Here is a 26,541-nt window from a genome sequence, read left to right as displayed (position 1 = left end):
AGGCTCACGGGTACATGTGCCAAGCCTCCTTCTCGTCAATCATCTGGTCGACGAGGTTCTTGAACTCCTCCTCGATGACGCGGACAAAGTCGCTCGGCGAGTGTCCGTCATCACAGCCCTTCCACACGCCACCGTCGACGACGCACTGGCGAACGCCGCCCCGGCGAATAGTGGAGTCGATACGGATTGTGCAGCTCTTGGCGACACCGTCTTTCTTCGTCTTCTGCACGCTCTCGCGCAGACGCTGCCGAGCCTCCTTGCTAAGGGGCTCGGGCTGCATGTTCTCTGGCTCGCCGTCCTCATCGAGCATCGGCGCTTGCGGAAGAACCTCACCGCCTTCGCGGAGCGCCCGCGCGACATTCTGCGCGTGACGCGACTGCCGGTCGCGCTTCTGTCCCTCGATGCAAGGACCGACGCCAGAACGCCAGTAGTCCACCCCATTCGTCTCGACACACTTCCGTGTCGTGGAAATTGTCCCGACAGTACCGGGGAACTTTCCATAGTTCATACAGGTGACGACGCCAAACCACTCCTTCAGGTCGAGGTTTGCTTGCAGACAGAGCTGGTGAGCATTGCCCGCACACTCAATGTCGCCGTGCATGCAGTCAACCCCGTACGTCGCGTGCTTGTCAACCCTGCGTTGTCAGTTGCTGGCGCACATTCATGCTCAGCGCAAAACGGTGGCGCTGCGCCCACTGCGCCTGCTGCGCAGCCGAGACAGTCCGCACACTGTAGTAACACTCACCTGCCGATGTAGTCGATGCTGAGGTCGACCTTGTCGGCGATGCCTTCCTTCTTGAGCACCTCCTCGAAAACATTCTCGCACATCCTCTGTTCGTCAGCTGTCAGACTCAGGGGCAGCACTCACGGCATCCGGGCAGCGTGACATGGCGTACAGCGAGACGTTGACGCGAGGCTGGTTCATGATGAAGTTGTCGTAGATCTCGAGGCTCTTCTGGGCCCTGGCGCTGGTGACCCAGAGGTGCGGCGGACTGGACTCCTGGACCATCGCTGCTTGCGAAGCCTTGGTGACCTGGGCGACGGGATGTGATCCAAGCGAGCCGGAAGCCGAGCCTCCGATGTTGTCCTCGGCAGGTGTGTCAGGGAGGGGGGATGCGATGGCCGAGCCGGCCGCGAGGGCGACGGCGTAAAGGAGTGTGCGCATGGTTGTAGGTGTCCGCTCTTTGTGATCTTTGTAGCCGATGATGATAAGTGATCGGGCAAGGCGATAGCAGGATGTTGTGATGGCGAGGAGGTCAGGTGGCCGATGCGTTGGGTGAGATTCCCGCGCGGTCTCACGATTCTGTGCAGGGAAGGTGGAGGGTTGACGTGAAAGGGGGGTGAGCCTGGATGAGCGCGGGACCTGAGCAAAAGCGAGAGCATGTGCAGGGGCCACCTCAGCGTATCAGGCTAGGGTTCACCCTGGCTTACCCCTACATAATCAGCGCAGCCCTGAGCCTGAGTCTTGCGACAGCGCGTATTCCACCCAGTCTGACACAAACCCTCCACTTTTGGCCTAGCTCACTGCTTCGTGTCCCCATCTTTGCTCGATGCAATGTTATATGTACGCACCACCAACTCTTTCGATCGCGGATCTCAGCCCCTTCTCATAGCTTGCACAGAAGCAATTCCAGCCTCCCCTCCCAGGCGCCCCAGCCTCGACGCCTGCAACGGGCGTCTCAGCGTCCCGCGCGCGATCTCGAGATCTGATTTCACGCTAGCCAAGGTCAGCGGACCAGAGTGGCGAATGTACGTCATGTCGTTATCTGCTCCCAGGCATCAGGTCATGTGGACACCGACGTTGTCCTCCGAACCACATTCTTTTCGCCCGCCTTCCACGTTCTCAAAGCTCTGACGGCTCTCACACTGGCGCGGACCTTGATCGGGACTGAGGTGAAGTGAATGCTCTAGACCCGCACGGTGCGAGACCTGCAGTTACGCCCGATCACATAACGTTGGCGCGGACAGCTAAAGGGCTTATCACTCGGTCTTGGATGCCGCAAGGGCATTCTTGGACGCGGGCCCGCTTGGCATCCTCAGCTGATGCGGCTATGGCCCGCTGCATGCGCTTGCAGCGACTGCGGCGGGGTGCAGCTGATCCACCAGCAAAACGTTTGCGCCACCCGGGCCAGACTTCATCAAAAGGTACTTCGAGCCGTACCTTCATTCTTTCTTGAGCAGGTGACGTCTGCGCTAGTGAAGATGAGAGAACAACGGTGCCCCCGTATAAAGGATCTCGGTGCCCGCGCCACTCACTCCCATCCGAACTCTTACTCAAACCAAGATCTGAACTGAACAGCGACAACAACCACAGCAAACACAGCAAGCAACAGCAGCAATGGACTTCCTCCCCGCCGTGCCCCGCGACGTGCCCAAGCAACTCTACAAGGCGGAGCTTACGCTGAGCGTCGGCGGCGGTTCGCGCCGCGGCTCGACATCCAGCGATGGCGGCCAGCCCACCGGACGCCGCATGTCCCTCGCCGCCCTTGGACTCGGCGGCGGCGGCGGCCACCAGGCTGCCCAGAGCAACGGCAAGCAGCCCGAGACCCACACCGAGGGCGTGTGGTACTGGCCCTGCCAAGTTGGAGTCACCGACGTGAGTAGTTGACTGCGCTGTAGTCTGTCAACGCATGGAGCGGCTTCCCGCGTGACATGAAGTGCGACGGCTCTACCTCGGAACGAGACAGTATCGAACTTCTGAGGAAGAGTGGGACGCAGTGTATACAGCCGGCCCCTCGCTCCATTCCCTCGCTCGGAGTACGCTAATAGACAGCAAAACCTGGTCATCCTCCCGCAGACCAAGCCCGCGAACCCGATGCTGACCCGCTCGCCGAAGGCGGCGAAGCGCTCTCTCGGCGGCTCCCGCGCCAACCGCCACTCGGCGGACATGTCGCACCTGCAGTCCAACCAGCAGTCTAACCAGCACCTGTCCGCTTCCCCGCCCAAGGACTATGCCATGGGCGGCAAGTTCATGTCTGGTGTGCGTCGCCTCAGCACCAGCTTCGGCGGTTCCAAGCCCGCCCACACCCAAACTCAGACCCAGACTACCACCCAGCCCGACGACTCTGCCGCCGGCATGGGTGCCTCCCACCCCACCTCAACCACGGCCGGCGCCACGGGTATGGTGAACGAGGCGCGCCGCGACTCGAGCGCGGGCGTCAGTGGCGGACTCGGCGGCGGTCCGGGCGAGGAGGACGCGCGCGAGACGGGCTGGCCGGGCGTCGTCGACGGCGAGGCGCTGCAGGCCATTGTCGTCCCGCTCAGCTCGGTCGGCAAGGCATCCCTCGACGCGAGCTCGAAGGAAGGCTCCGTCGTCCACGTCGGCGTCAAGTCGGCCGTGAACGGCAAGTCGGGCACGCTGGCGTTCTCCTTCGGCAACGACTGGATCGGCGGCAAGGGGTGAGTATTACAAAGTCAGCCAATACTGACGCCCGTAGTGAGGCCGAGGTCCTGTACAGACGCATCGAGGGCGGTGTCGAGAAGGCCAAGCCTATGTTTGGCGGCGACATGTTCAAGCTCGGCTCGTCGCGCACCCATGGCGCAGACAAGCAGTACAACGACCAGTGGCGCGCGGACGTGCGCGGTCGGTGGTGAATCGGGTCGATGCGCCGGGGGCGCAGCCAACAGCCTCAACCGGGGCGGCGGCCGGCTCTGAGGCGCCGCAACGCGACACTAGTTGTACAGCAGCAGCAGCAGGACACGGCGACAGAGTCATGAAGCATTCGAAGCAGAAGAGACGCTGCATGTGGAATCTGAACCGCGGTATCGAAGTAAACTGGCCTAATCGCACCACTTGTCCCCCTGTCCCCCCTTCACCTATCCTGTCCCACCCACTCGGAAGTCAAAGTAGCTCAGAAGTTCTTGTTGAATGAAAGCATGCATCGAATGAAGTTCTTGACGCAAGTTTCTTGCTTTCGCCACTCATTCGCTATTGTGGCACGCGCAGCTCCTCAGGACAGCACTCAGGATGCAAGAACACGGACACTCGTGTGCTCACGTCAATCCGATCGTACTTGGCGGGCTCGTCACGCGCCAAGCCACTCAAGCCATCCGGACTCGCTTAGCCTCACGGCGCGCGGAGCGCCCCTCGCGGAGCAAGGAACGGCTTGATGACGACGCGCATCCATTCTTCTCTCGGTCCCCCCACCCTTTATTCTGTGAACATGTGTCGGCACCTTCGTCATTTCTCGGGACGGCCCTCTCCTGACTTCGGTCGGTCGCGGCGGCAGGATCGCCGCCTGATAATTGACACAGACCCGAACGGACAAAAGGTGCAACAGGGCCACAGTCACAACAATTTGGCATACTTCTGGATACATTTATGAGAATGCTACGATGCTTTCGGACTACTAAAGACTTAGAGCGGGAGGGGTGCGCTCCCTGCGAGGGCCTCCATGAGGCTCACGATCTAGACGGCTCGCTGCGCTCGCCTTCTAGTCGAAGCTGCTCCATCCCCTCTGCCTGTGGTCCTCCGGAAGCCCGTTCCACCACTCTGCCGCGTTCATCTCCCCGCGCCCAATGGGCTTGACGCGGTTCAGGACGAGGAGCGAGTTGCCGTCCCCGGTGACCACGTACACGCGCTTCTGGGGCTTGTCGAACACGACGGTACCCGGGCGCGACTCGGGGCGGGGCACGTTCGGGCGGGGCACGTTCGCGAGCGTCTCCGGCGCCGGGGCCGCGAGCAGCGTCAGCTGCACGGCCTTGCCGTTGTGCTCGGCCCAGAGCGGGGTGTGGTGCGAGAACGCACGCGACATGCGCTCCAGCGCCTCGGCCGGCTGGGTCCAGTTCACACGCATGCGCTCCTTCGTCACCTTGGGCGCTTTCACCACCTCGCCCTCCTGCGGCCGGGCTGAGGCCTCGCCGCGGAGCATCTGGCGCAAAACTGCGACCAGCAGCTTGGCGCTCACGTGCGACAGGTCCTCCGCCAGCGTCGGGTACGTCGCGTTGGCGGGGATGGGCTGTTGTCAGCTTAGCAATCCGCAAGAAGCAGCTGTCAGAACGTAGAACACTCACAACACCATCGACAGCACCGATGATCGCACCGCTGTCAATACCCTGCTCTCGCGGACCCATGTTCTGCACACTGACGCCCGTCGTCCGGTCGCCGTTCGCGATGGCCCACTGAATCGGAGCCGCACCGCGGTATCTCGGCAGCATCGAGGGGTGCACGTTCAGCGCATGCTGGAACGGGCTCATGAGAGGAGTCGGGATGATGTGTCCAAACGATGCAGTGATCAGCAGGTGGCTCGGGTGCTTCTGGCTGAACGGGTGCGGAAGGTCAAAGGACTTGTCCAGACCCGAACTCGGCACCGTGTGCCACGGAATTCCAGCGTCAATGGCAAATGTCTGTAACGGAGCTGCATGTTAGCTCGGGGCATACGAACACAGCTCCATACACGTCGTCCATAGGTCTGCTCAGTACCGTGCACAAGACGATACGCTGCGGCTTGCATGGCACAGCGTGGAGGGGCATGGCAGACCGGACGATGGTACACCGAGGTGGAACTCGGCAGAAGATTATCGGCGGCTCTGGAATGACGTCGCCGGATACCTCCGCCAACTGGGTCACTCACGAATGTAACGTTGCTTGCGACCGCGTCCGACACGCTGCTCCGGCGGAGTGAGCACTGAAATGCTCTGCCAGACGTCTACTGTTAGCTTTCTAAGCCGCTCCGAAGCTCACCATCGGCGTTGTACAGAGCCTCGAGGCTCGCGACGGAGAACTGGTCCGAGCCACAGAACAGGATTCGGAAAGGCTCCTGCGCGCCCGAATGCAGTTGCCGAGCGTAAACGGCGCAACCGATACGTCGTGGGGCGGTGAACGCGGTCGCTCTGCGCAAGGCGGAAGCGTTCAGCATGTTGCTTTCGTCGTTGAGAGTGAAGAAGAAGGAGGAAGGAAGACGAGAACGGCGATCGAATGGGAAAGGACGGATACAGCGACGGGCTTGTCCTGGGTCGCATGGCTCGGTCAAATATCGAACCTCGATGGAAGCAGCTCCGACTTTTGTCGTCATGTCCAGGGCTGCAGCAGTGAGCGAGAGTTGACCCTCCCACCCAGCGTGGATTCTCAACCCGGCTCTTGGCCCTGAGGGTCTCCCTCACCACCCCTCAAAGAGGCCGTGCCTGGGCCCTGAATCCCATCTAGCTGCAAGCCAAGCGCGACCAGATGAATCACGACTTTCTCACTGCACGCCGCCCTCTCTCTTGCAATCTCCTCTTCCCCGTCTCTTCACTCTCACTGTTCGGCGCTCTCCAGTCGACGTTGCGACCTTCTTGTTGTCGCTCGTCGAAAAGAAACGAACCTCCGGCCATCCCGACGACCTTCATCGACGTCTCTCACGACCTTACATTGACCCTGTACTACTTTAGGTGGACATCGCCTTCAGACCGCCCGTTCACCCCGCGCTCCCAACCGCGATCGCCCCGATCGACCGCACTACCGCATGTCTTCTTCATCATTGAGATCTTGGCTTCCATCACTTAACTAGAACCCCCGTCAAGCATCAATCCGGGCTGTCTCCAGCCTCGGTGTGCTTTGTTCCAGTAATCGGCACACCACACAACCAGACCAGCATTTTCACGACAACAACAAAGATGTTTTGGCCCTGGGCCCTCACCCTACTTTGCGGCTCAGCACGGGGTTACACCCCCGCAGTCCCCATCAATGACACGACTGGCCTCGACCTCACGATGGGAAGCTCGGTGCAGGTCAAGTGGGCCAACCCGCCGGGGCTGTACAGCGGAGGAGTGTGAGTTTCCACTTCGCAGTCGTGAGGCGACGACTGCGATTCCGTGGGACTAGTGACAGGTCCACCGCAGTCGGCTACTCCGCTTAACGACAAAAGCAGAGGCAATTAGAAGCGTTCGCTCACACCCAGGTCATGGCAACTGATCTCGGACGATCACTACTTGGACGTAACGGAAGGCGCTCTCGTACATTTCACCGAGGAGACTGCCAAGAACGACACCGAGTGGATTTGGGTTGAGACACCCTGGATCGCGTACATCTGTTGCGATGCCAACATCACGGGCTACAGCGAGGAAGATGGTAAGGCACGCTCTTCGGATCAAATTAACTTTACAGACATCTTCACGATGGCACGGGATCGAGGCGCGCAGTCTGCTGTAAGTTGGTTTGCTTGGCGTAGATTGACGGCCAGTTGCTCTATTCGAACACTTCGGAGACGTGTCTACTCAATCCCTTCTATGTCGATCCAGACGAGTTCGACCACGTTCTCGACATCTTTGCGATAACGAACCGAAACATCACCAGGTTGTTGAACTCACAGTTCCGCCAGACGTCCGCAGACTACTTCTACTTCAACTACACGCGGCTCCGCGACAGTTGGGGCGACCTGAACGCAACTGTAGCTGGTGAATCGCTGAATCACTCCAGCTACCTTGGAGGAACGATCTATGCGCGAAACAAGACGGGAACGCAGCCCGTCGCTGGCTTCCCGGGCACGAGCCAGGGGGAGCACCACGAAAGTGGAGGGAAGAACAAGGGGTTGATCGCGGCCTATGTCTTGGCAGGCTTCTTTGGGGCGATGATCTGCATCACAGTGTTCAGTGTGATTCGCCGTTCCCTTCAACCACAGCGCCGCGACCACCACTCTGGAGAAGAACAGCCAGTGGAGGCTCCCCGGCGGATCGGCCTGACGCAAGCCATTGTCGACACATTCCCCATTATCAAGTTTAACAAGAGCCAACCGGAGCCTACGACACCTTCAAGAGTGCCTCTCAAGACGCTGCCCAGCGACGAGCTCACGCCCATGGAGCTGTCATACTCAAAGCCTTATGCGGACAAGAGTTTCTCCCAGATATCACAGAGCTCGACGGTGGACAGCGGCCGCTCGACCCCGGCGCCAGTCAGCGACGCTCAGTGCCCGATCTGCCTCCTCGAGTTTGAGGATGGCGACGAGATCCGAGTACTCCCTTGCGAAGGTGCCCATCGCTTCCACAAGGGTTGTGTCGATCCATGGCTTTTGGCGGTCAGCACAAGCTGTCCGCTGTGCCGAAAGGGTGAGCTCGCCGGATGCTTGTTTTCCCAGCTGACATGCGCAGATTTCAACCCCGAAGTTGCAGACAACGTCGCGCAGAGTGACCGGTCACGCATTACGCCGCGATACATTAACCTCATTCGAAGAGCGCGGCGCCGAGCGGAGTCTGTGGTTGAGGCGGGTCCACGTCCGCGAGAGGCGGACCAAAACGGACCAGGTGGCTATTGAGCCACCAGATTGCACCCGCCCAGCCTTGCACAACATTAGAATAACCAGGACAGTGCCTATACGACATACACCATACACTATACAAGGACACTCCCGTTGTAGTACCACGATCATACGAATGTATCTCCATTTTCTTAGCCTTGCAGCTGCGTGCCATAGCTGTTCACAGGCCGGGAGGCTAACATGATCGAGATCGTATGACGTGGGACGGCTAGCGCCGTGGGCTGTGGCTTGGCCGGCGTCAGGGACGGAAGCTGATTTGCCACTCGCAGCAGTGACGCAGTGATAAGCCGCTGCTCCCCGCGTTATCAGCCGCGTATTGTAACCATCCACTCACCCTCCCATCTCCTTACAACACACCCAGTTTCACCGCACCGACTACGAACACTCGTTTCTGAACCATGAAGACAACGGCGCTTGCTCTCGCGGCAGCCGCATTCGCACCCAATGTGCTCGCGTGGGGTGCCGCAGGTGAGTAACCGATCCTCCACCATCCCTGGCTTGACCATCGATCGCGAGCTCGTTTGGGACGGGACAGGTCAGCGCCAGGACCAGTCTCTCATCCTTCTCGCATCAGCGCCTCAATGTTTTGTGTCGCTTGATTTGGGTGCGAGAAGGGACGAAAGGTCTTGCAGGAGACGCAATGGCCGCAACTCATCAGCTGTCTCGACGTTTCAATGGTAGCTGACCGTGCAGGACACGAAATCGTCGCAACCATCGCTGAGATTCACCTATACCCGGAAGTCAAGGAGAAGCTATGCCACATTCTGCCGCCCGAGGCAGAATGTCACCTTGCACCCGTCGCGGCGTGGGCAGACACGGTACGCGGCCGGTACCCGGGGACCGGTCCCATGCACTATGTTAACCGTGAGTAGAGGTGAGCGTGTGCGCGCGTGACGGCGTGGTGTTACGGATGCTGGTCACCTGGACCCACATGACTCGTCACACGTCTTCCGACTCCGAGACAACTGTCGCGGTGACTAGTGACGAGGTATCGGCACATTGCGACCGTGTCGAGCACGTTCGTGATGATGACGATCTTCATATGGCCGTGACGAAGCTAACGGAACAGCGAAGGAGGACAACCCCGGAACGCATTGCACGTTCGGCGAGCACGGCTGGATCAACGAGGACGTCAACGTTCTCACGGCCATCGTGAACAAGACCGAGGCTCTTCGCGGTGGTGGCGGCGGGGACATCAACCTGCGTTTCCTGATCCACCTTATGGGCGACCTGCACCAGCCTCTGCACCTGACGGGCCGCGACCGCGGCGGCAACAACGCGCGGTTCAAGTTTGAGGGCCGTGTGCGCTCTCTGCACAGTGTCTGGGACTCTGGTATTCTGCTGAAGAACATCCGCGAGTTCTCCAACTACACCGCGCCTCTGCCGAGCAAGCACATTGAGGAGGCGCTCCCCGGCGCCATCTTCGACAGCTACGTCCGCTGGATTGTCTGGGAGGGTATCAGGCAGTGGTGGCCGAACGTGCAGGAGGAGTGGCTGGCCTGCCCCGCCGACGGAGACCCGTACCCGCACTCCCTGCTCGAGGACATCCCCCGCAACGAAGTCGACCACGGCGAGTGGTACCGCTCCGCTGTCGACTATGCGCACGGCGCGGTCGGATACCTCCCCAACGCGCTCGGTGACGTGATCCGCCTCAGTATCCCGGCGCCTGTCGAGGTCGGCGAGGGCATGCGCGACGCCCTCCTCGAGCTCCACCCCAAGAACGAGCCGAAGCACATCGGCCCCGCTTGCCCTTACACGTGGGCGCGCGAGATCCACGGCACGAACTGCGCCCACGCCTGGCCGCTCGAGTACGACCCCCACGGCCCGCTCATCGAGCTCGACACGGACGAGTACCTCGGCAAGATTGGCCGGGCCAAGGTCCTCGAGCGCCTATTTGCCATGGGCGGACTGCGCCTCGCAAAGGTCCTGAACGAGGCCGTCAGCGACGGCAAGCTCAAGGGCGTCTACGTCAACTACCCCAAGTACGAGGCTGAGAATGAGACCGCCGAGGCGCGGCCGAGCGCAGAGACGAGGCGCACCGCCGAGCTCTAGGGGGCACTGGTGGCCCTTCTCTTGTTCCTGTAGTTGTTTACGACCATGCATGACGATTTGGAATGATACAAGCTGCTTGAATGATTGTACAATGTGTGCATGATTGGATGATTGGGGTTTTAGTACACCTCGTCCTCCGAGTCGGCGTCGTCGAGACCAAAGATCTTTTTGATGTCCGCCAGCGTCTGGCCCTTGTCCTTGCCGCCGCCGGAGAGCGACGCGTTCACGAGCGCCGTCTTGCTTCGTTGAATCTTCATAATGCGCTTTTCTGTCGGAGTCAGTTTTGTGCAGCGAGGGCGCAAACTGGGAACACTCACCAACTGTGCCCTTGATGATGTAGCGCGTGACGAAGACAGGCCTGTTCTGGCCGAGACGGTGAACGCGGTCGATGGCCTGCTGCTCAATCGCCTCGTTCCACCAAGTGTCCATCATGAAGACGTCTGCCTGTCAGCTGTGATAGTCAACGAAAAGCTCACGGTTCGCCATCGTCAGGTTAAGACCAACACCGCCGGCTTTCAGCGAGATGAGAAGCACAGTCGGTTCTGAACAAGGTTCGCCGAACTGCTCGACCGTCGCCGCACGCTGCGCCTGGCTCATGCTGCCGTCAAAGCGCAGCCAGCGCACACCCTCGCGACTCAACGTCGGCTCGATGAGGTCTGTCATCAGCTCATGTTTGCAAAAGCCGAAGCTTACCGAGGAATGATGTGAACTGCGAGAAGACGAGTGCTTTGAACGTCGGATCCTCCTCCCGCAGCTGTGCGAGCTTCCGCACGAGGGCTCGCAGCTTCGTGCTCTGCACCAGGTCGACCTTGCCGATCGTAACCGTCTCGTCCTGCGACGCGGGCTCCGCGAACGCGTGCACGCGCTTCCTACGGCGCTGCACACTTCGCAATTGAGTTGCCTTGACGGGGCCCTTGCCGCACGTCGGGCAAGAGGCTTCCTTGCCCTGATCCTCGCAGTGTCCGATGTAATCGACGATGCAGTCCTGGCAACCCCGGTGGAAGCAGGGGAGTAGGACCTCGTCCTGCACCTCGTTGTAGCAGATGACGCACTCGGGCGACTCGTTCTCACCGAGCTCCTTAAGCACTTGCTGAACATATGCGTCGTCGGACGAGCCCTCGCGCTGCCCTGCGTAGTCGGCCAGAAGCTCCTTAACGCTCGTCTCGCCGGCACGACCCTCGAGCAACTTGTCGCCGTCGTCGTCTTCGGTAGCTGTTTTACTCATGACGAGCAAAGGATGATCGACGCATTGCCTCAGCTTCATAAGCATGGCCAAGATGGACGTGTAGCTCGACATCGCCTTGCCGTCCGCATCCAGCTCGATGAAGCGTCGGCGTGCGCGCTCCTCCAAATGCTTGTAGATTTGACGCTCGGCTCGGGAGAAGTCCAACACCTGCACGTCCACGGTCTTGGGCGGCAGGTCGACGACAAGACGGCCATCCTTGTCGCGCATGTTCTTCTCGCGGCGAAGGAGGCACGACTCGAGGATATACTGCACAACGTTGAGCGCCTTCGGGTCGCGGTTGAGGAAGGGGATGGTGACAAAGCTGCGGAAGAAGCTGTACAACCCCCAAGGTTCCAGTTTGAGGAAATGACTATAGTTAGTTCTGGCTCGGCAATTGAGGACTCACAGCAAAGAGTACAGGTCTTCAAGGCGGTTCACAATGGGTGTTCCAGTCAGAGCCCATCGGCACCGGCCCTTCAGCTCATAGCAAGCTTTGGAGACCTGAGCTGTACGATTCTTGATGTTGTGGGCCTCGTCGAGCACGACACGCAGGAACTCGTCTGCTTGTCAGCTTGTAGACTCCCGGGAAACTCACGGTCGTAGATGCTGCTGTGGTCATACGACGGCTTGTCCTTGTTCTTCTGCCACCGGGCGAACTCGCTGACGAGCGTGCCATAGCTTGTGATAACGACATCGATCTTCTTTTTGCCTTCAGCAGCAAGGAGCTGGCCGATATCGGGGCGATCGTTTCCGTACCACAACGCGCTAGCCATGGAGCCCTTGGCGGACATCTTTCCCAGCTCCTCTTGCCATTGTGAAGCCAAGGATACGGGACAGACAACGAGCGTTGCCCTTGGCGGCTTGCGCGTCGGCTTGGGGGTGTTGGCCGTGGCTCGCCACTGATTCGACAGAGTGACCTGGACGAACTTGCGGCGCTTCGTGTCCGAGGGTTCTTCCTTGACGGGCGAGGCGCTGACAGCCTCGTCTTCACCACGGTTCTGGTGCAAGAGGGATGCCATCATGCACGTCTTGCCCATGCCCATTGAGTCTGCCAGGATGCCTCCTCGCGAGAAGTTCTCGGCACGAGGGAGCTCGAGGCTGAGCTCTCCACTGTATGGGTTCCAGTAGAACTTGCGCGCTGGGTCGATCCAGTCCGAATCGTCCTCGATCTCGATCGGTTCTCCGGGATCCTGCTCCTTCCGGAAAGCGTATTCCTCCCATAACGGATGCAGGGTCTGATTGCCCTCGCGGAGATTGTCCTTGCCTGCTTCGCGAGCCATCATCCATGTGAGAGCCTGCTTCTGATACGGGCGCAGGGTATAGAGGAAAGAATCTGGGGGATCCGTCTCGTCCAGATTGGCGTCATTCATCTGTGCTCTGCCTGTCAGTTTCCAGAGCGTCTGAAGGAGCTCACTTCCTGTAGATGTTGTCGAGCTCATTCATCTGCTCCTCATCCAGCTTCTCAGCTTCATCGCCACTGTCTTCCTCCTCGTCGCCATCATCGCGCTGTGGCTTGGATTCAGGTTTCGGGCTCTTCCTCGGAGATCCCTTGCGAGGAGACTGTTTTCCAGTTTCGAAATGTTTGAGTGATTTCTCGTTTATGATGGCGGCAGCCGATGCGCCCTTCTTCTGAGCTTGAATCAACGAGTTCGATTGCAGTGGCTTGACTCCTATGCGGCCTGCAGGTCAGCTTAGGCACCAAGTGCAAAGTTACCAAAGAGTGATCCCAAGGCTTCCTTGCGGTTGCGCATAGCTTCTTCCTCCTCTGTCTCTTGCTGCTCCTGCCAGAAGGTACCAGCCTCTGAGCGGTCTTTCTTCTCAACCTTGCGGAAACCCTTCCTCGCGAGGTACACCCTGACGTTCAACAGGATTGTCGATCCTGTCGAGAGCACTTGCGGGCAGTCGATGACGTGACCCTCAAGTTCGACTGACGGTCAGCTCGACAACAGCAGAACGCAGCTCACTGATACCACTGTCAAGTAAATGAACCAGGTAGGACGCGTCGGTCACAGAAAGTCGTCCAACTTCGAGGATCAGATAAGTCTATCGATGCCACGAGCTTACCTTCTGGATAGCGTCAGCGTCGCCCGTACCTGCTCACTTACCAAATCCCCTCTCATTCCTAAAACGAATGATCTGATCGACTTTAGCCTTTTGCTGGGCTTTTCTGACGGGCTAAGTGTCAGTTTTAAGTACATCGCATGAAACTCACAGCCGGCGGCGGCTTCTTCGCCATCATAGACTTCAAGGACATCTGCTTCCCTCCAATCTTCGACTTGGCCTGCACCATCTTGCCGTTGACTAAGCGCGCTGGACCGATCTTCTGGTGGCCGTCGTCGTTCTTGGCTGTGTTCTTCTTCTGATTCGGGCGCTCAAAGACGATCTTACTGCCAGGAGAACAGTATCCCTTCCCCTTGGACAGGGACCAGCCCTCGCAGACAAACTCGCCAAGGTAGCCGCGCACAAACCCGGGTCGGATACCGGATTCTGGGGGTGACGAGGCTGGTTCCATCTCCTTCCGTTTGCTGCTCGACGGTTGAGGGGAAGAAGTACCGCCGACCGCAACGACGTCGTCGTCCTCGGGTATGAACAGGCTCTCCTTGGTGGAGCTCGATCGCGATGTCTTCCTCGGCGAGGACTGCGACGACGGACCCGCAGGGACAAACTGGAACTCTTCTTCCTCCTCGTCGGACTCGGCGGGAAAGAAGAGGTCGGACTTGGACATGGTCGACAAGTCGTCCGGGGTGTGGCTTGCGGACGGTTCAACAAAAACAAATGAAAACATAGGGGACCCGCTCACGACGCGTCGCGCGAAGTCCAGTCAACCTACCTCCACACGCCTCCACATGACGATCTTGGGTCAAGTCTCCCACGATGGCAGAGGTTAACCGCTTTATCGAAGCACGTGGACGCTGATTAGGATCGAGGCTGGGCTCGTTACGGCTCATCACGATTGATTAGGGCAGCAGTTAGGTCCGCTTGCTTCTGGTCCAGGGCGGGACCCACCGCAGCTCCACGGGTCCACGGAGCAAGCCGATTTGAGCGCGCTTAGGGCGCACGGCGACGTCATAGCCGTCTCGTTGGGCCGCTCAAGCGTCGAGCGGAACCCAACTTTTTGCTCGGTCTCGGGGTTGATTTTCCTCTAACCCGGGCCTCGAGTGGGGATAGCAACCTAGGCGCTCAGAGCGACTAACAACAGCTGGCTTCTCCTTGTCTTTGCTCATCTCCTTCGCAACCGCTGTTTACACAGACCTTCTGTGCGCTTGACGCCCCTGTCCTTACGCGCCCGCCACACGTTCCTTCACCTACCCAAGCCAAGCAACTCCAAGTCGCCCAGTATGGACCCCCGCCTTGCCTTTATGCGCTCGGCCAAGCCCGTCGTCGCCGCCGGAACGAAGACGGTGCCGATCCGCCAGACCTTCTCGAGCTCGACACCGCGGGACAACACCGTCTCGGTCCTGTACTATCCTCCGAAGCGGGGGACGGAGCAGGCGCCGGACCAGGTGACGCTCTTCCTTCCAGGTGAGTAGCGTCATTTGCACTTCGCTGGCTCCACGGTCCGCCGAGCTCCGTTTGCTGACAACAGGCAATCCCGGCACACCGGAATACTACCTCTACTTCCTTGGACATCTGCACTCGAACCTGCCCGACGGGCATGCCCTGCTGGCGGCGTCTCATGTCGGCGGCGATGCCGCGCAACCCCACCCGAAGAAACCTTTCGACCTGCCGGACCAGATCGCGAGTAAGATCGAGATGGTGAACGCTTTGCAGTCGTCACTCGACGCGTGGGCGTCGCCAGGACAGAAGCCCAAGGTGGCGCTGGCCGGGCACAGCGCTGGGACATGGGTGATCTGCGAGATAATGAAGAAGATCAAGGTGCACGCCGCGTACCTGACCTTCCCGACGTTGGGCTGGATTGCCTGGTCGTACAACGGGTGGACGATGTGGCCCATGTTCCACTTCCCCATCTTGCAGATCATCCCGTACACGTCGTACATTGCGCGGCACCTGCTGCCGTACTACCGCCTGCCGAAGCCGTCGCAGGAGCTCGTCAAGTCGCCCGAGACGCTGCGCGATGTTCTCGCCATGGCGGTCAGCGAGATGAAGCTCATCCGCGAGCCAGACTACGAGTGGTTCCTGAAGCAGCGTGACCTGCCGTACGGAGAGGGCGTGCACGGCGTCTGGAGCGAGGGCACCCTCGACGGCTGGGTCGGCAAGGAGGCCCCGCTCATTCGCGACTGTCTCGGCAAGGACCGCGCTGTGACAGTCGACATCCCGCATGCTTTCTGTCTCAGCGAGCGCAAGTCCAAGCGCGTTGCCGACATCGTCCTGGGATGGATGACGGACAAGCCCTCCAAGACCGTCGCTGCTGTCAAGTCAGCCAACGTCCACGACGGCACCGACACGCCCGAGTACCCCGAGTCCGAGATGATCATGTAGCACTAGCACGCTCGTTTCCTTATCTTCCTGACCGATGTAGATTTTAGACATTTCCAGACACAAAAGACAATCGCGAGAAGCGCCTAACGCAAGCCACAATCGGTTTCGACCGGCATTGCTTCTCGTGCCTGCCGTACTCTTATTTGAGACTCGCCACAGAAGCATACACTGCCCAGCGCAGGGGCACACGGCACCAGAGTCAGCTGGACGTGTGTGTAAGTTTCTTAAGTGTGCCTCCCTGCGCCCATTGCCCGCCGCAGTCCGCTCTGCATCATAGAGAGCCGGCTGGGGCGCTTGGCTGGAATTGACTTTGACCCCAGATGCTCAGGTCGGGTCCGGTGGCGATCTCCGTGGCTGTCAAGCAAGGTGGTCAAGCTTCTTGGCCACTCGTGTCCATACGTCAGCGTGGGCCCATCAATATCTCAATGCGTTAATACGAACGCGCTGCGCCGCACCAAGTGGCACTGAGATGAACCTGGCAACCGAGCAGCACGCGAGGCATGCGCCTTCACGCCTCCGCGACGGCGAGTCACGAGTTCTCAACTCAAGCTGGCATTTGCATGTCGCACATTTGCCCATTGGTGCGCAGAATGCACAGCGCGCTCGTAGCGCGGATGGTGCTCTGTAGAATGTCTGCTGACCTCGATTGATGCGCACCGCCGTCGAGACTGAGAAGCTATAAACGTTCCCAAGCCTGTTCACTGACCCGTCCCACCTCAATAATCACAACCACATCAGATCCCAACCAGAACTAGCAGCAATGGCACCTACCATGTCTAAGTGAGTAGACACACTGTACAGAGGCTGACGGCAGACTCAACTATTTCATGAAGCCCGAAACCGTCGAAGACGAGTGCAACGTATGTCCCTTCCTCCAACCTTCGCTGACAACAGCCCGGCGTCTGGTCGTCCGCGGCCTACTCCCCTCCCGCCGGCATTCCCGAGCGACATCAGGCCCCCGGCCTGGGTCCCCGCCGCAACAGCTGCGAGGCTCGCCCCGGCCTGATCCAATCGACCCATCTGGCACCTCTCAACGAGGGCTTGATGGCCGAGGACCACCCCGCCATGCGAGCACCAGCACGCAAGCCGCACGCCTCGATGGAGAAGCGCCGCAACTCGTGTGAGGCCCGCCCCGGTCTCATCGAGAGCACGCATATCGCCCCCTTGAACGAGGGCCTCATGGCGGAAGACCACGAGGCGATGGGCATGACTGGCAAGTCGCTCGGCCAGATGCGCGACGACATGGCCGGCATGAAGGACATGCACCAGGGACACCCCCTCGGACACGGCGACACCGAGGCCGTCAAGGAGTCGTTCATGCGCCATAGCCTCCGTTAGGCTGGGCGGCCGCGACTCCGCGTCCAGATCGCCGCGGCGATCTGGGCCTAGCGTCTCGCGTATCTGTACCATTGCGTCGTGTCGGATGAGCCTGCCGGAAGAGCCAGTAAGAAGTGGATCAGAAGTCAAAAGTGGATAAGGATAGGGTAAGAGACGCAAGATAAAGAGAAAACCCAGATAAGGTCCTCAGCGAATGCAGTCTGTTTGTCCCCAGATCTGAACTGGCGCACAGGTGCACGGGATGCGCACTCGCACTTTCGACGTGATGTTTCCGGATTCGCTGATGAAACTTTGTGTGCACGATGAGAACCAAGATGTGAACCAGAAACTGTCAGGCAGACGCAAGATGACGACTACGACGAGCATGGCGAGCATAACAGGTGCTGCGCAGATAGTCGGATCCGGACGGGGAGTACGCAGCCCAATGTGAAGGTCTGGAAGCAAGCTTTTCGGTGTCCTGTGTGTGTCCTGTATGCTCCTGGTATGTCCTGTCTGCGTGCTTGCGACGTGGGAGGAGGGGCAATCTGGCACTCTCGGGTTTCACAGGGACCGATCGCCTCACGTCACGTCCTTCCTTCCCCGCACACCGCGCACAGTTGGACAGCCCCGTATGGCCAGCCCGAAAATGATCGCCCGGCCCTTCTTCGGCCTTGTCCTCCACTTGTTCTGCCCGCTGCATCTGGTCGCTCGCTACACCTGGGTCACTCGTACCTTCCTGGTGCGAGATGAGTTCGACACGAGCCCCGCTCCCTCCCGGTCACAACCTTTGCGAAGTGGACGACGGAAATGGCAAGTAGTCTGGGCCAAAAAGTAAGGGATAGGAAAAAGTTTATGCTTCATTAAGAGTCGCTGCAGTCTCCAGTACCTTGGCTTGTTTGTGCGCTGCATGCGCTGGCGGGCAGCGACTGAATGTCTCACTCAATAGCGCGGGTAGTGACGGAAGCCTCAGCGGGTGCGGGTGAGGTCGTTTTGGAGCTGCACTGCCGCGGTTCTCAGCTGCTCACCGCTGCTATGCTTGCATGCTACAAGTGCATAGCACACGGCCTCCCCCTGCATGCTCTGCAGCTTGCTTGCGGCTTACTCGATGGTGTGGTGGTCTCTCTGATGCAGAGTCACAAGTAGCCGCTTAAGAGACACTCGACACTGGGACACCGAGGAGCAGACACCTGTGCAGCTGGGCGCTGGAACGCGGGACCGCTGCTACAATGGAATCCGTCACCGAGACTCCTGCGATCCTGGACGCACTCTAGGAGGGCTGTGTCAGTTGACGCGGGGCGCCGTCATTGTCGCAGAGTGTGAGCGACGAGTGCACTGATGAGAGAACGCCAGCTCCTAGTTGCCGGCACACGGCGGCACGGCATGGCATTGAGGGAGGCGATCCGTTCACCGCGCTGAGCACAGCGCACAGTGCTAGTGTTGTGTGGCCCGCGGAATCCGCCATTGGCGGTATTGCTGACGCCACAGACGCCACGATTTTCTATCCGCGCTCGCGGCGGGGCTCGCGACGGGTCTGCGCGTACGCTTGTGGATTCGGTGGTCAACCTAAGGAAACCACCACTTGCCCAGATTTCTGCGCGTGCGTGCACACGCGCCAAAGGAAGAGCGGAGGAATCGGTCAGCTGTGAGGGTGAACGGCCAGCTGCTAGGTACGGAAATGCAGGCACTGGCTTGCTTGTTGGTCTGGAGACAGGAGTGTTGGATGCATAGGAAAGCGCGAAAGCTTGCACTACTGTAAGGATGAGGCCCGGGCTCCAGGATGCAGGATAAGGGTGGTCCAAGGAGCTGGGTGGTTGGCCGGATGGGATGCAGAGATCACCGGGGCGTGTGCAGGGTGTGCTTAGGGTGGCCCTGGGCAGAGGGCAGGGAAGGCACAGTCAAGACAGGCTCGAGGCCTCAGCGCTGTGATTAGCTTGGAATTAGCACGGTGAATATGAGTTTGAGCTGCGGTGGTGACTCCCTCCTCACCGCTGAGCGCCTGGCCCCCATCCCCGGCTCTGCCGCTGACCTCTGGCCGACCGGCGCAGGACCTCTCCAGGATCCAGGACTCACAGGACCTCCAAGGACACCGTTACGCAACACAATCACACCTCGCATCACACATCCCGGTCACTTGTCTTTTCTTTTTCGCCTTCTGTGCATCGACCTCCTCTCTCTCCGCACTGTCGACAGCATCGGTCCTCCTCACCTCCTCACGAACGGCACTCCCGTTCGACATTCGACCGTATTCCCACACTTCCCCGCAACAACAACAACAACAACCATACCCCCCGCGGCACCGACCCTTTCATTTCGCTCCCAAACGTAACGCCAACGACTAAGACCTTTGCGCCTCCATTGCCACCTGCACCCCTCCCTTGCCTCTCCCTCAGTCCGACAAAAACACAAAGTCATCCGTCACGATATACGTCAAGACTCCAACGCCCACCCGACTCCACTTTTCCGTCTTCCTCACGACATAACAACTACAGTGTTGGCTCGAGCGTAGTGTCAACAACACTTACGCCTTAATCACCAGCTCTTTCGTTACGCTACCCCTTTTAGTGGTGACACCGATGTCTCTCTGTTTACGTTTCTAGACCTATATCGGAGGTGAGTGGTGCTCAGTCGCAAGGGCCCCATGCCTATACCAGACGCCTGACCGTCAGTCACAGCACCTTGCCTGTCCGAATCAGCGTTCGAGCGTGCGCGTCCCAACTACAGCGGTAGACACTACCTAGACAAGACTCAGGTTGTGAGGCTGCACAGTCCCCCAACTTCCGACTGCCGCCATCTAGAACACGGTCCGTGCGCCGCCGAGCACAAGCGCTCCTACCCCATCACTAGCTCCTTAATCATACTGAGGCTCCAGCCAGCTCACCGGCCTCCCCCAGCGCCCTCCCGCCCTCTCGTTATCGCTCTCCTTTCTCCATCACAGCGCCGTGCTCGATCCTCGAGTTTCCCGAGGACGATAACCGAACGGCATCGCACCGTCACCAAGGGCGCGATCGGTCTCTACACCTGAAGGAAAAGGCAGCAGCACCGGGTCCTAAAGCCCGCAAAGCAAGCCCGACCAGCAGCGAGCCCTCAAGTCCACCCAGGTAGGCCCCTCTAGCAGGCTACGCCATCGCCCGTGCGTCTGGCGTCAACAGCACAATGCGCGCCGAGCCGCCCCCGACTTCCTCAGCGGCCCCTGCGATGACTGTGACCTCCAGCAGCAGTGGGTCAACGCAAGAACACGAAGTCCGTGTTCACGGTCTTGGAATCACGGACCAAGATGCCCATCGACGCTCTCGCTGGAGCATGACCGAAGCTGAATCTGGCACCTCATCATCTCTCTACAATCTTGCGTCACCAGCAGGACGAAGAAGCATGCCAGAGAACATCAACGGCGACGACGGCATCCGATCTCGGCATCAGAGCGGCGTCCACCACCATGACCACCCTCCTCTTCCCCCCCTAGACACCAGCAGCGCCCTGACCCACCAGCTTGCGCCGGGCAGTGCTGTGAGTTGACTCAAACAACAAGTTCCAAAGCTGAAACTGACAACACAGCTTCCTTCGCCGCGGCCTATGACGCCGTCATCACCGCCTGACTATGTTGTCGCAGTCGTTGGATATGAGAACGTGGGCAAGTCGACCGTGATTCGCAGAGCCGTGAAGACGTGGGGCGGATCACCAGTCACCACCTCGTACACGCCGGACGGCTACAAGAGTAGGTTCCCCCGTACTGTTCTATCCTGACGCACAGTCACATCTACCATTTCTCATCTGAAGGCGGGCGGCCGTCTGATGCGTGACAGCAAGGTCGAGTTTGTCGAAATCAACATTCGCGCCCTTGACAAATCCGGCATTGGGGAGGTCTTCCCTCCTGGAATGTCACCGGTGTCGGGCTTGATCCTGTGCTACGATGCCCACCGTCAGGAGACGTTGCATGGTCTGAGCGAGGTAATCCGTGAGTGCTGGACCCTGTGGCAATCCTCCGGCGGAACTGACCTGTGCAGAATACCTGAGTCCTACGATGCCTATGGTCCTTTTCGCGTGCAAGTCGGACCCCGACATGCCCACAGAGGTCGACGCTCAGGTTGGAGACTCGATCGGCCAGCCCTACAACGTGGGCTTGATCGAAGTCACCACTGCGACAAAGCACGGCAAGCACAAGATGCGAACAGGCCTTCGCTGGCTTCTGTATCGGTTAGAAGAGCGGCAATGTGAGTCCCTCGCTTTTCATGGGGTCGACAGCGCTTGGTTCTCGCTCTAACGAACAGATCACCGATCCCCAGTAACCGACGGATCAGTAACTCAGGATAGCCCTCAAACCGTCTCGACAGAGCGAAGTGCTTCAGAGCACAGCACCGAAGAGTACTCCGACGCTCACTCCATCACGTCAAGCTTTGAGAAGATGCAGAACTGGGACGACGAGGATGTGGCCTCGGCGCAGAGCACGCCGACACTGGAAGAGACGAACTCGAAGGAGACCAGCCCCGGTGGACACGAGGAGAAGGTACCCGACCAGCCGACAGTCACGACGCCGACGGACAGTTCATCTGAGCCCCAGGTCTACCTGAGCATGCAGGAGCTCATGAATCAGCTCTTCACCGCCATCGTCTCCACAGAAAGTGAGTTCTCTCTCGGTCAGCGTCAACTGACACAACAGACGATGGTTTCATTCAATCCTTCCTCTCGACCTTCCGTCGCTTCTGTCACCCGAAAGACCTAATGGCCGAGTTCGTGGAGCGCTTCACCGAGGTCGAGCAATACGCAGTCTCCAGGGACATCCGGTTGTGGGCGTTAATGAAGATTACCAGCAGCCTTGTGCTGTGGACGACCCGTTATCCTGGAGATCTCGCCGACGAAGAGACACAGAACATCTTCCGCGATCTACTTGCCCTCATGCTGCAGTACTCCTTCCTCGCTCACCTCACTGTCGAGCTCGTTAAGGTCGAGCAAAGCCTCGGTGACGTTATTGACATCGACCGGTCGTGGGCGTGCGGTTCGAGCGCGCATCATCACCCTACAACCCCGACAACCATTCCTCCGACCACGCCAGCGGACCCGGACTCGTCGAAGGCGATCGAGCTGGTGGTGGACAAGGAACACTTATACGACGAGCCAGAAGAGATGAACGGCAACCTCTCGGTCGCTCATTCTCACTCGATGGACAAACCGACTTCGACGCGATCGATGTCTTCCTCCAATCTCTCCGTTGACGCGATTGGGCGCCCGAGCGAGCACTCGTCTTCCCTCTCAGACTCCAACAGCGACCTCAACCGGCAGCTCACAGCCGACCCACACAGCCAACGTTGGGCTGCCGCGATCAACACGATCATTAGCATGGACGCCCACGTCTTCGCCGTGGAGCTCACCAAGATTCAGTGGCAAATGTTCATGAATATTCGCCCACGAGACATCCTCCGGCACGATCTCGGCAAGGAGCGCGACGATCCGGTTGGCCTTTCCATCGAGTTCTTCAACCACCTGTCTCGCTGGGTGTCGACCATGGTGCTCGCTCACCCGAAGCCGAAAATGCGCGCAAAGGTGTATGAGGCCTTTGTTCGCATCGCTCGTCGCCTGCGCAAGCTGAACAACTATGACTCGCTCTGCGCCGTCATTGCCGGGTTGCGGGAAACGTCAGTTCACCGACTGGGACAGACCCACGCCCTTGTCAAGCTTGACCCGCTCATCATGCGAGACTTCCAGTCTCACCTTCGGCTGATGGACCCGCGCGGCGGTTACACGCACTACCGACGAGCGCTCCAGGCTGACGCCACCTACGGGCACGCGGCTATTCCTCTACTGTGAGTGAGCTGTTTCGCACTCGAACTGACGACCAGGTCCACAATCCTCAGTTTGGTTAGCAAGCTGCAGGCCGCGCGCCCAGAAGACCGACGAGCGGACGGTAAGATCCAGTGGGCAAAGTTCGCTCGCATGGGAGAGATCATGGCCTCCATCCCCGACTTCCAGGCTCGAGGGTCGATGGTCCCGGGCAATGCCACGACCGCCTTCCGTCGCCTTATTGAGGCGACGCCCGTCATCTCCAGTGAAGACGTGAGTTACTCGAGGCGACTTCAGACAACTAACAAGCAGGGCCTGTACGAGCGCAGTAAGATGCTTGAGCCAGCTGGCTCGCATCCGCAGGGCATGTTCCGCAAGCTCGCGAGCCTTGCGTTGTAGGCGGAGTCTTAAAATCCTACATCGACAATCAAAAGAGGGAGGCTTCCGATTGCCTCTCATGCGCCAGAGTGGACACAGGTGAACAGCCGCAGCGCGAGACGGACCGCGATGACTGACAATGCTGCTCTCCCGATATTGTGATGACCCATTGATACGAGGAATCAGGATACAAAACCATGTTGGGACATAGATGTCTCTGTACTAGTAGGGTAGGGTGTCTAGCAGATGCATTGTATAACATACAGCGACCTTTTCGCCTCGCAGCACCACCAGCACTACCGACTGAGCGGCGAGTCAACTCCACTCGGACAATAACGCGAGACTTCTGACGAGAGACTCGACTGCTTCACGGATCATGCATGAACGTACTGCACGGAGTGTGTAATACCGCCTCTGATAGCCATGAGAGAGCAAGGCTAGGAAGGAAGGCAGTATTTCAAGAGTCAGCTGAACTCACAGGTGCGTTTACGTTAAACCCAGGGCTGTGATTGGAGTGACGGCATTCCATGCGATGGCCACACCTCGAGCTCACAACGTTGACCAAGTCTGCCTGGCAGTGCACCGCAGGGGGGGTGATTTGAGTAACGAAACGGACCCTGGCCGAAGGCGCTCAACGGCCCGAGACGAGTGAATGGAGTCGACCGGGTGACCTGGCCACCTCCTGGAAGCAGACCTGGGGGTGAATTGTGAGGCAATTCATTACGGCCTTCTACAGCCTGCCCGGTCGCCCAAGATTTCACAACAACAGTCCCTGGCATCTGCAATGGAGCACCTCTGCTCCTTCCTCACCATCTGTCCGGTTCTCTGATCCCCGCGCATTTGAACTCATCCTCATCGCTGTCGTACAGTTGGACTCGAGCCAGCCTCAACATTCATCGACAGGTCCCAGAGTTCCCGCCCATTCCGAAAAGCTGGCTTCATACCAGAAACCGCTGGCTCTCCTGCCAGCGGGCGAATACCGAAACAAACTTTGGCTCCAAACCCTTACCTCTCGTGTTCTTGCATTTATCCTCTGGTGCGTGTGCCAAGTTGCCTGGCCAGCTGCGCCTCCCCCTGGCGACGCACGAGGTGCTCCCTTCGGGCATATTCCTTGCCTCGAAGCCTCGGGTTGGAAGCGCACACCGAGGAGTTCTTCGCTGTCCTTGCAAACCCTAACCTGAACGTCTGTCGCTGGCTCTCCCGTACATTCCTGCCTCAGACGTCCCATGGTCCTCTCTCTGCCTTAGAAGGAAGACTCCATACACAGTTTGCTGGGCAGGTTTCTACATCTGGAGACGTACCGGAGCGTGAGCTAGCCCCCCTGTCAGCCGTTCTCACTGCTCCAGCGCCTGTCGCCAGTCGGGCCGTCTCAACTTGGCCAGTAGCCAGGTACCAGGACCGAAGTGCGCAGGGCGCAGCATGTCCACCGATGCCTGGCGTGCAGCGCCTCCTCGGCCTCTCGGGCCGTAGACCTGGAGCAGCCTCGAAGGCTCACAGTGGGTCTTCCCGAGACGCCCTGTCCCACCTGCCCATCGCGTCTGACATTCTGGCACTTGCCGCATCATGCGCCCGAAATGGCTCACCACGTCGGGTCGAGCTCCTCGCAGCTCGCCACTGACTCCCTGCTCCCTGCGTCTGCGAAACTCTAACGTCTTCCTGCTGCGTCGCGTCTCAGGACGGCTGGGTCTTCGCGTGCCTCTTCCCCTTCGCTGCCTCCTCGCCTTCTGCTCTCGAACTTGGCATGAAACGGAGGAGTGACCGAGCAGCGAGCATGGCTGCAACATCGCGACAGTCCAGTGCCTTCCCTGGTTATTAAATGGCTCACTGGCTGCGGCCTCGCCAGTACGGCCACACGTACCTAACTACCACACGTCCAGTCCACAATCTGGAACACCCGCCGACCGTTTCACCACCTGACTCTGGACTCTGCGCTGGCGACACTTAGCTCTTTCGACACTCTCGCTACCTTCGCACCTCATCGTCCTCGTCGCTGTTCACACCGTCGACGCATAAGGTCACATTCCCCTCCTGACTATCCTTCATACAACCAAAACGTTCCAGCAACATGTCCGCCGCCGTCCACAGCAACTGCCAGTGAGTGACTTCCCCATTGTCCTCAGCGACGGGATTTTGGCAGCGCAACGCTTTGCCACAAAGTCTCGCCTGCTACGATGTGACCGTAGAGGTGCTCGTTAGATCGACTCGCCTGTGTGCACGGCCATCGCGATCGACCAGCCTGCCTTGAAGAAATGCCTAATGCGGCTATGGTCGGGTTCATCCACGCCCAGCCGCCCAACAGCACCCGCATCCCAGCCACTCAAATCTCGTAACACGGTCAACTCCGGTCGCTGACTCCAGGTGCGGCCCTCAGTGCGCGTGCACGGCCAAGGGCGGCCCCTGCACCTGCTCCTCCGGTGTCGGTGTCGCTGGCGTGAAGAAGGAGACGACCCTCGGTGGCCCCTGCGCCTGCGGCCCGGCGTGTACTTGCACCGCCAACGGCGGCGGGTGTGACTGCCCCTCGGCCGCTGATGAGCCCGTCGTCGCCGCCGCTGCTTCGAAGAGGGTCGTCGGCGGCCCCTGCGCCTGCGGCCCTGCGTGCACCTGCACTGCGAACGGTGGTGGCTGCGACTGTCCCTCCGCCGACGAGCAGCCCGTCGCCGCCGTTGCCGCCGCCAAGCGTGTTCCCGGTGGCCCCTGCCCTTGCGGCCCCGCGTGCACCTGTACCGCCAACGGAGGTGGCTGCGACTGCCCCTCGGCCGAGGAGACTGCCGCCGTCGCCGCCGCTCCCGCCAAGCGCGTCCCCAAGACCACCGGAGGATGCCAGTGAGTAGCCCGCCGTCCTTCCCACGCCCTCGTGGCATAGACTTCGTGCTGATGAAACAGCTGCGGCGGCGCTTGCGCCTGCACCTCCTCCGGCGGCCCCAAGCCTGCCGAGGCTGGCGGCTGCAAGTGAGTCTTCAAGGCGTCAAGGCTATCGACTACGTTTGCCCCAGACCCCTATGCCTTAGCGATTCCTCTTGACCAGTGCTAACGATCCCAGGTGCGGCGGCAGCTGCAAGTGTGCCGAGACTGGCGGCGCTTGCAAGTGTGCGGACAAGAAGAAGAGCCGCAACTACTGCAAGGGCT

The 26,541-nt window shown here is 59.6% G+C and overlaps 10 protein-coding genes across 10 annotated transcripts; 7 read left to right on the top strand and 3 right to left on the bottom strand.

Annotated features, from left to right (window-relative positions):
• Positions 1 to 4: 4 nt before the first annotated feature.
• On the bottom strand, positions 5 to 1,165 carry A1Q1_06789 (uncharacterized protein; the record flags this gene model as incomplete). The annotated part of the gene is made up of 3 exons (XM_014327838.1): positions 5 to 635; positions 746 to 819; positions 869 to 1,165. 3 exons carry the CDS (start codon positions 1,163 to 1,165, stop codon positions 5 to 7), a joined length of 1,002 nt encoding a protein of 333 aa, XP_014183313.1.
• A 1,173-nt stretch (positions 1,166 to 2,338) lies between these two features.
• Positions 2,339 to 3,594, top strand: A1Q1_06788 (uncharacterized protein; the record flags this gene model as incomplete). Its single annotated transcript, XM_014327837.1, has 4 exons — positions 2,339 to 2,596; positions 2,659 to 2,757; positions 2,837 to 3,399; positions 3,438 to 3,594. The coding sequence occupies 4 exons, from the start codon at positions 2,339 to 2,341 to the stop codon at positions 3,592 to 3,594; spliced, it is 1,077 nt and encodes a 358-aa protein (XP_014183312.1).
• Positions 3,595 to 4,433: 839 nt separating this feature from the next.
• A1Q1_06787 (methionyl-tRNA formyltransferase) lies at positions 4,434 to 6,014 on the bottom strand (the record flags this gene model as incomplete). The annotated part of the gene is made up of 4 exons (XM_014327836.1): positions 4,434 to 4,958; positions 5,014 to 5,357; positions 5,574 to 5,627; positions 5,684 to 6,014. 4 exons carry the CDS (start codon positions 6,012 to 6,014, stop codon positions 4,434 to 4,436), a joined length of 1,254 nt encoding a protein of 417 aa, XP_014183311.1.
• A 580-nt stretch (positions 6,015 to 6,594) lies between these two features.
• Positions 6,595 to 8,228, top strand: A1Q1_06786 (uncharacterized protein; the record flags this gene model as incomplete). The annotated part of the gene is made up of 3 exons (XM_014327835.1): positions 6,595 to 6,749; positions 6,879 to 7,125; positions 7,185 to 8,228. The coding sequence occupies 3 exons, from the start codon at positions 6,595 to 6,597 to the stop codon at positions 8,226 to 8,228; spliced, it is 1,446 nt and encodes a 481-aa protein (XP_014183310.1).
• A 401-nt stretch (positions 8,229 to 8,629) lies between these two features.
• Positions 8,630 to 10,283, top strand: A1Q1_06785 (uncharacterized protein; the record flags this gene model as incomplete). Its single annotated transcript, XM_014327834.1, has 3 exons — positions 8,630 to 8,699; positions 8,925 to 9,095; positions 9,301 to 10,283. 3 exons carry the CDS (start codon positions 8,630 to 8,632, stop codon positions 10,281 to 10,283), a joined length of 1,224 nt encoding a protein of 407 aa, XP_014183309.1.
• A 119-nt stretch (positions 10,284 to 10,402) lies between these two features.
• Positions 10,403 to 14,233, bottom strand: A1Q1_06784 (DNA repair protein RAD5; the record flags this gene model as incomplete). The annotated part of the gene is made up of 10 exons (XM_014327833.1): positions 10,403 to 10,551; positions 10,601 to 10,723; positions 10,977 to 11,842; positions 11,915 to 12,014; positions 12,104 to 12,885; positions 12,923 to 13,178; positions 13,223 to 13,435; positions 13,473 to 13,532; positions 13,614 to 13,683; positions 13,721 to 14,233. 10 exons carry the CDS (start codon positions 14,231 to 14,233, stop codon positions 10,403 to 10,405), a joined length of 3,132 nt encoding a protein of 1,043 aa, XP_014183308.1.
• A 613-nt stretch (positions 14,234 to 14,846) lies between these two features.
• On the top strand, positions 14,847 to 15,948 carry A1Q1_06783 (uncharacterized protein; the record flags this gene model as incomplete). The annotated part of the gene is made up of 2 exons (XM_014327832.1): positions 14,847 to 15,030; positions 15,095 to 15,948. The coding sequence occupies 2 exons, from the start codon at positions 14,847 to 14,849 to the stop codon at positions 15,946 to 15,948; spliced, it is 1,038 nt and encodes a 345-aa protein (XP_014183307.1).
• Positions 15,949 to 16,708: 760 nt separating this feature from the next.
• On the top strand, positions 16,709 to 17,286 carry A1Q1_06782 (uncharacterized protein; the record flags this gene model as incomplete). Its single annotated transcript, XM_014327831.1, has 3 exons — positions 16,709 to 16,728; positions 16,782 to 16,808; positions 16,932 to 17,286. 3 exons carry the CDS (start codon positions 16,709 to 16,711, stop codon positions 17,284 to 17,286), a joined length of 402 nt encoding a protein of 133 aa, XP_014183306.1.
• A 3,132-nt stretch (positions 17,287 to 20,418) lies between these two features.
• Positions 20,419 to 25,033, top strand: A1Q1_06781 (uncharacterized protein; the record flags this gene model as incomplete). Its single annotated transcript, XM_014327830.1, has 10 exons — positions 20,419 to 20,769; positions 20,818 to 20,981; positions 21,066 to 21,217; positions 21,267 to 21,473; positions 21,531 to 21,881; positions 21,977 to 23,060; positions 23,112 to 23,432; positions 23,896 to 24,063; positions 24,152 to 24,451; positions 24,538 to 25,033. 10 exons carry the CDS (start codon positions 20,419 to 20,421, stop codon positions 25,031 to 25,033), a joined length of 3,594 nt encoding a protein of 1,197 aa, XP_014183305.1.
• Positions 25,034 to 25,480: 447 nt separating this feature from the next.
• On the top strand, positions 25,481 to 26,436 carry A1Q1_06780 (uncharacterized protein; the record flags this gene model as incomplete). The annotated part of the gene is made up of 4 exons (XM_014327829.1): positions 25,481 to 25,509; positions 25,774 to 26,238; positions 26,299 to 26,364; positions 26,424 to 26,436. 4 exons carry the CDS (start codon positions 25,481 to 25,483, stop codon positions 26,434 to 26,436), a joined length of 573 nt encoding a protein of 190 aa, XP_014183304.1.
• Between the last annotated feature and the right edge of the window lie 105 nt (positions 26,437 to 26,541).

Source organism: Trichosporon asahii (assembly GCF_000293215.1).
Source record: "Trichosporon asahii var. asahii CBS 2479 unplaced genomic scaffold scaffold00008, whole genome shotgun sequence".
Classification (NCBI taxonomy): Eukaryota; Fungi; Basidiomycota; class Tremellomycetes; order Trichosporonales; family Trichosporonaceae; genus Trichosporon; species Trichosporon asahii.
Note: the sequence above shows the minus strand (reverse complement) of the source record. Positions and strands in the feature narration are given on the sequence as shown.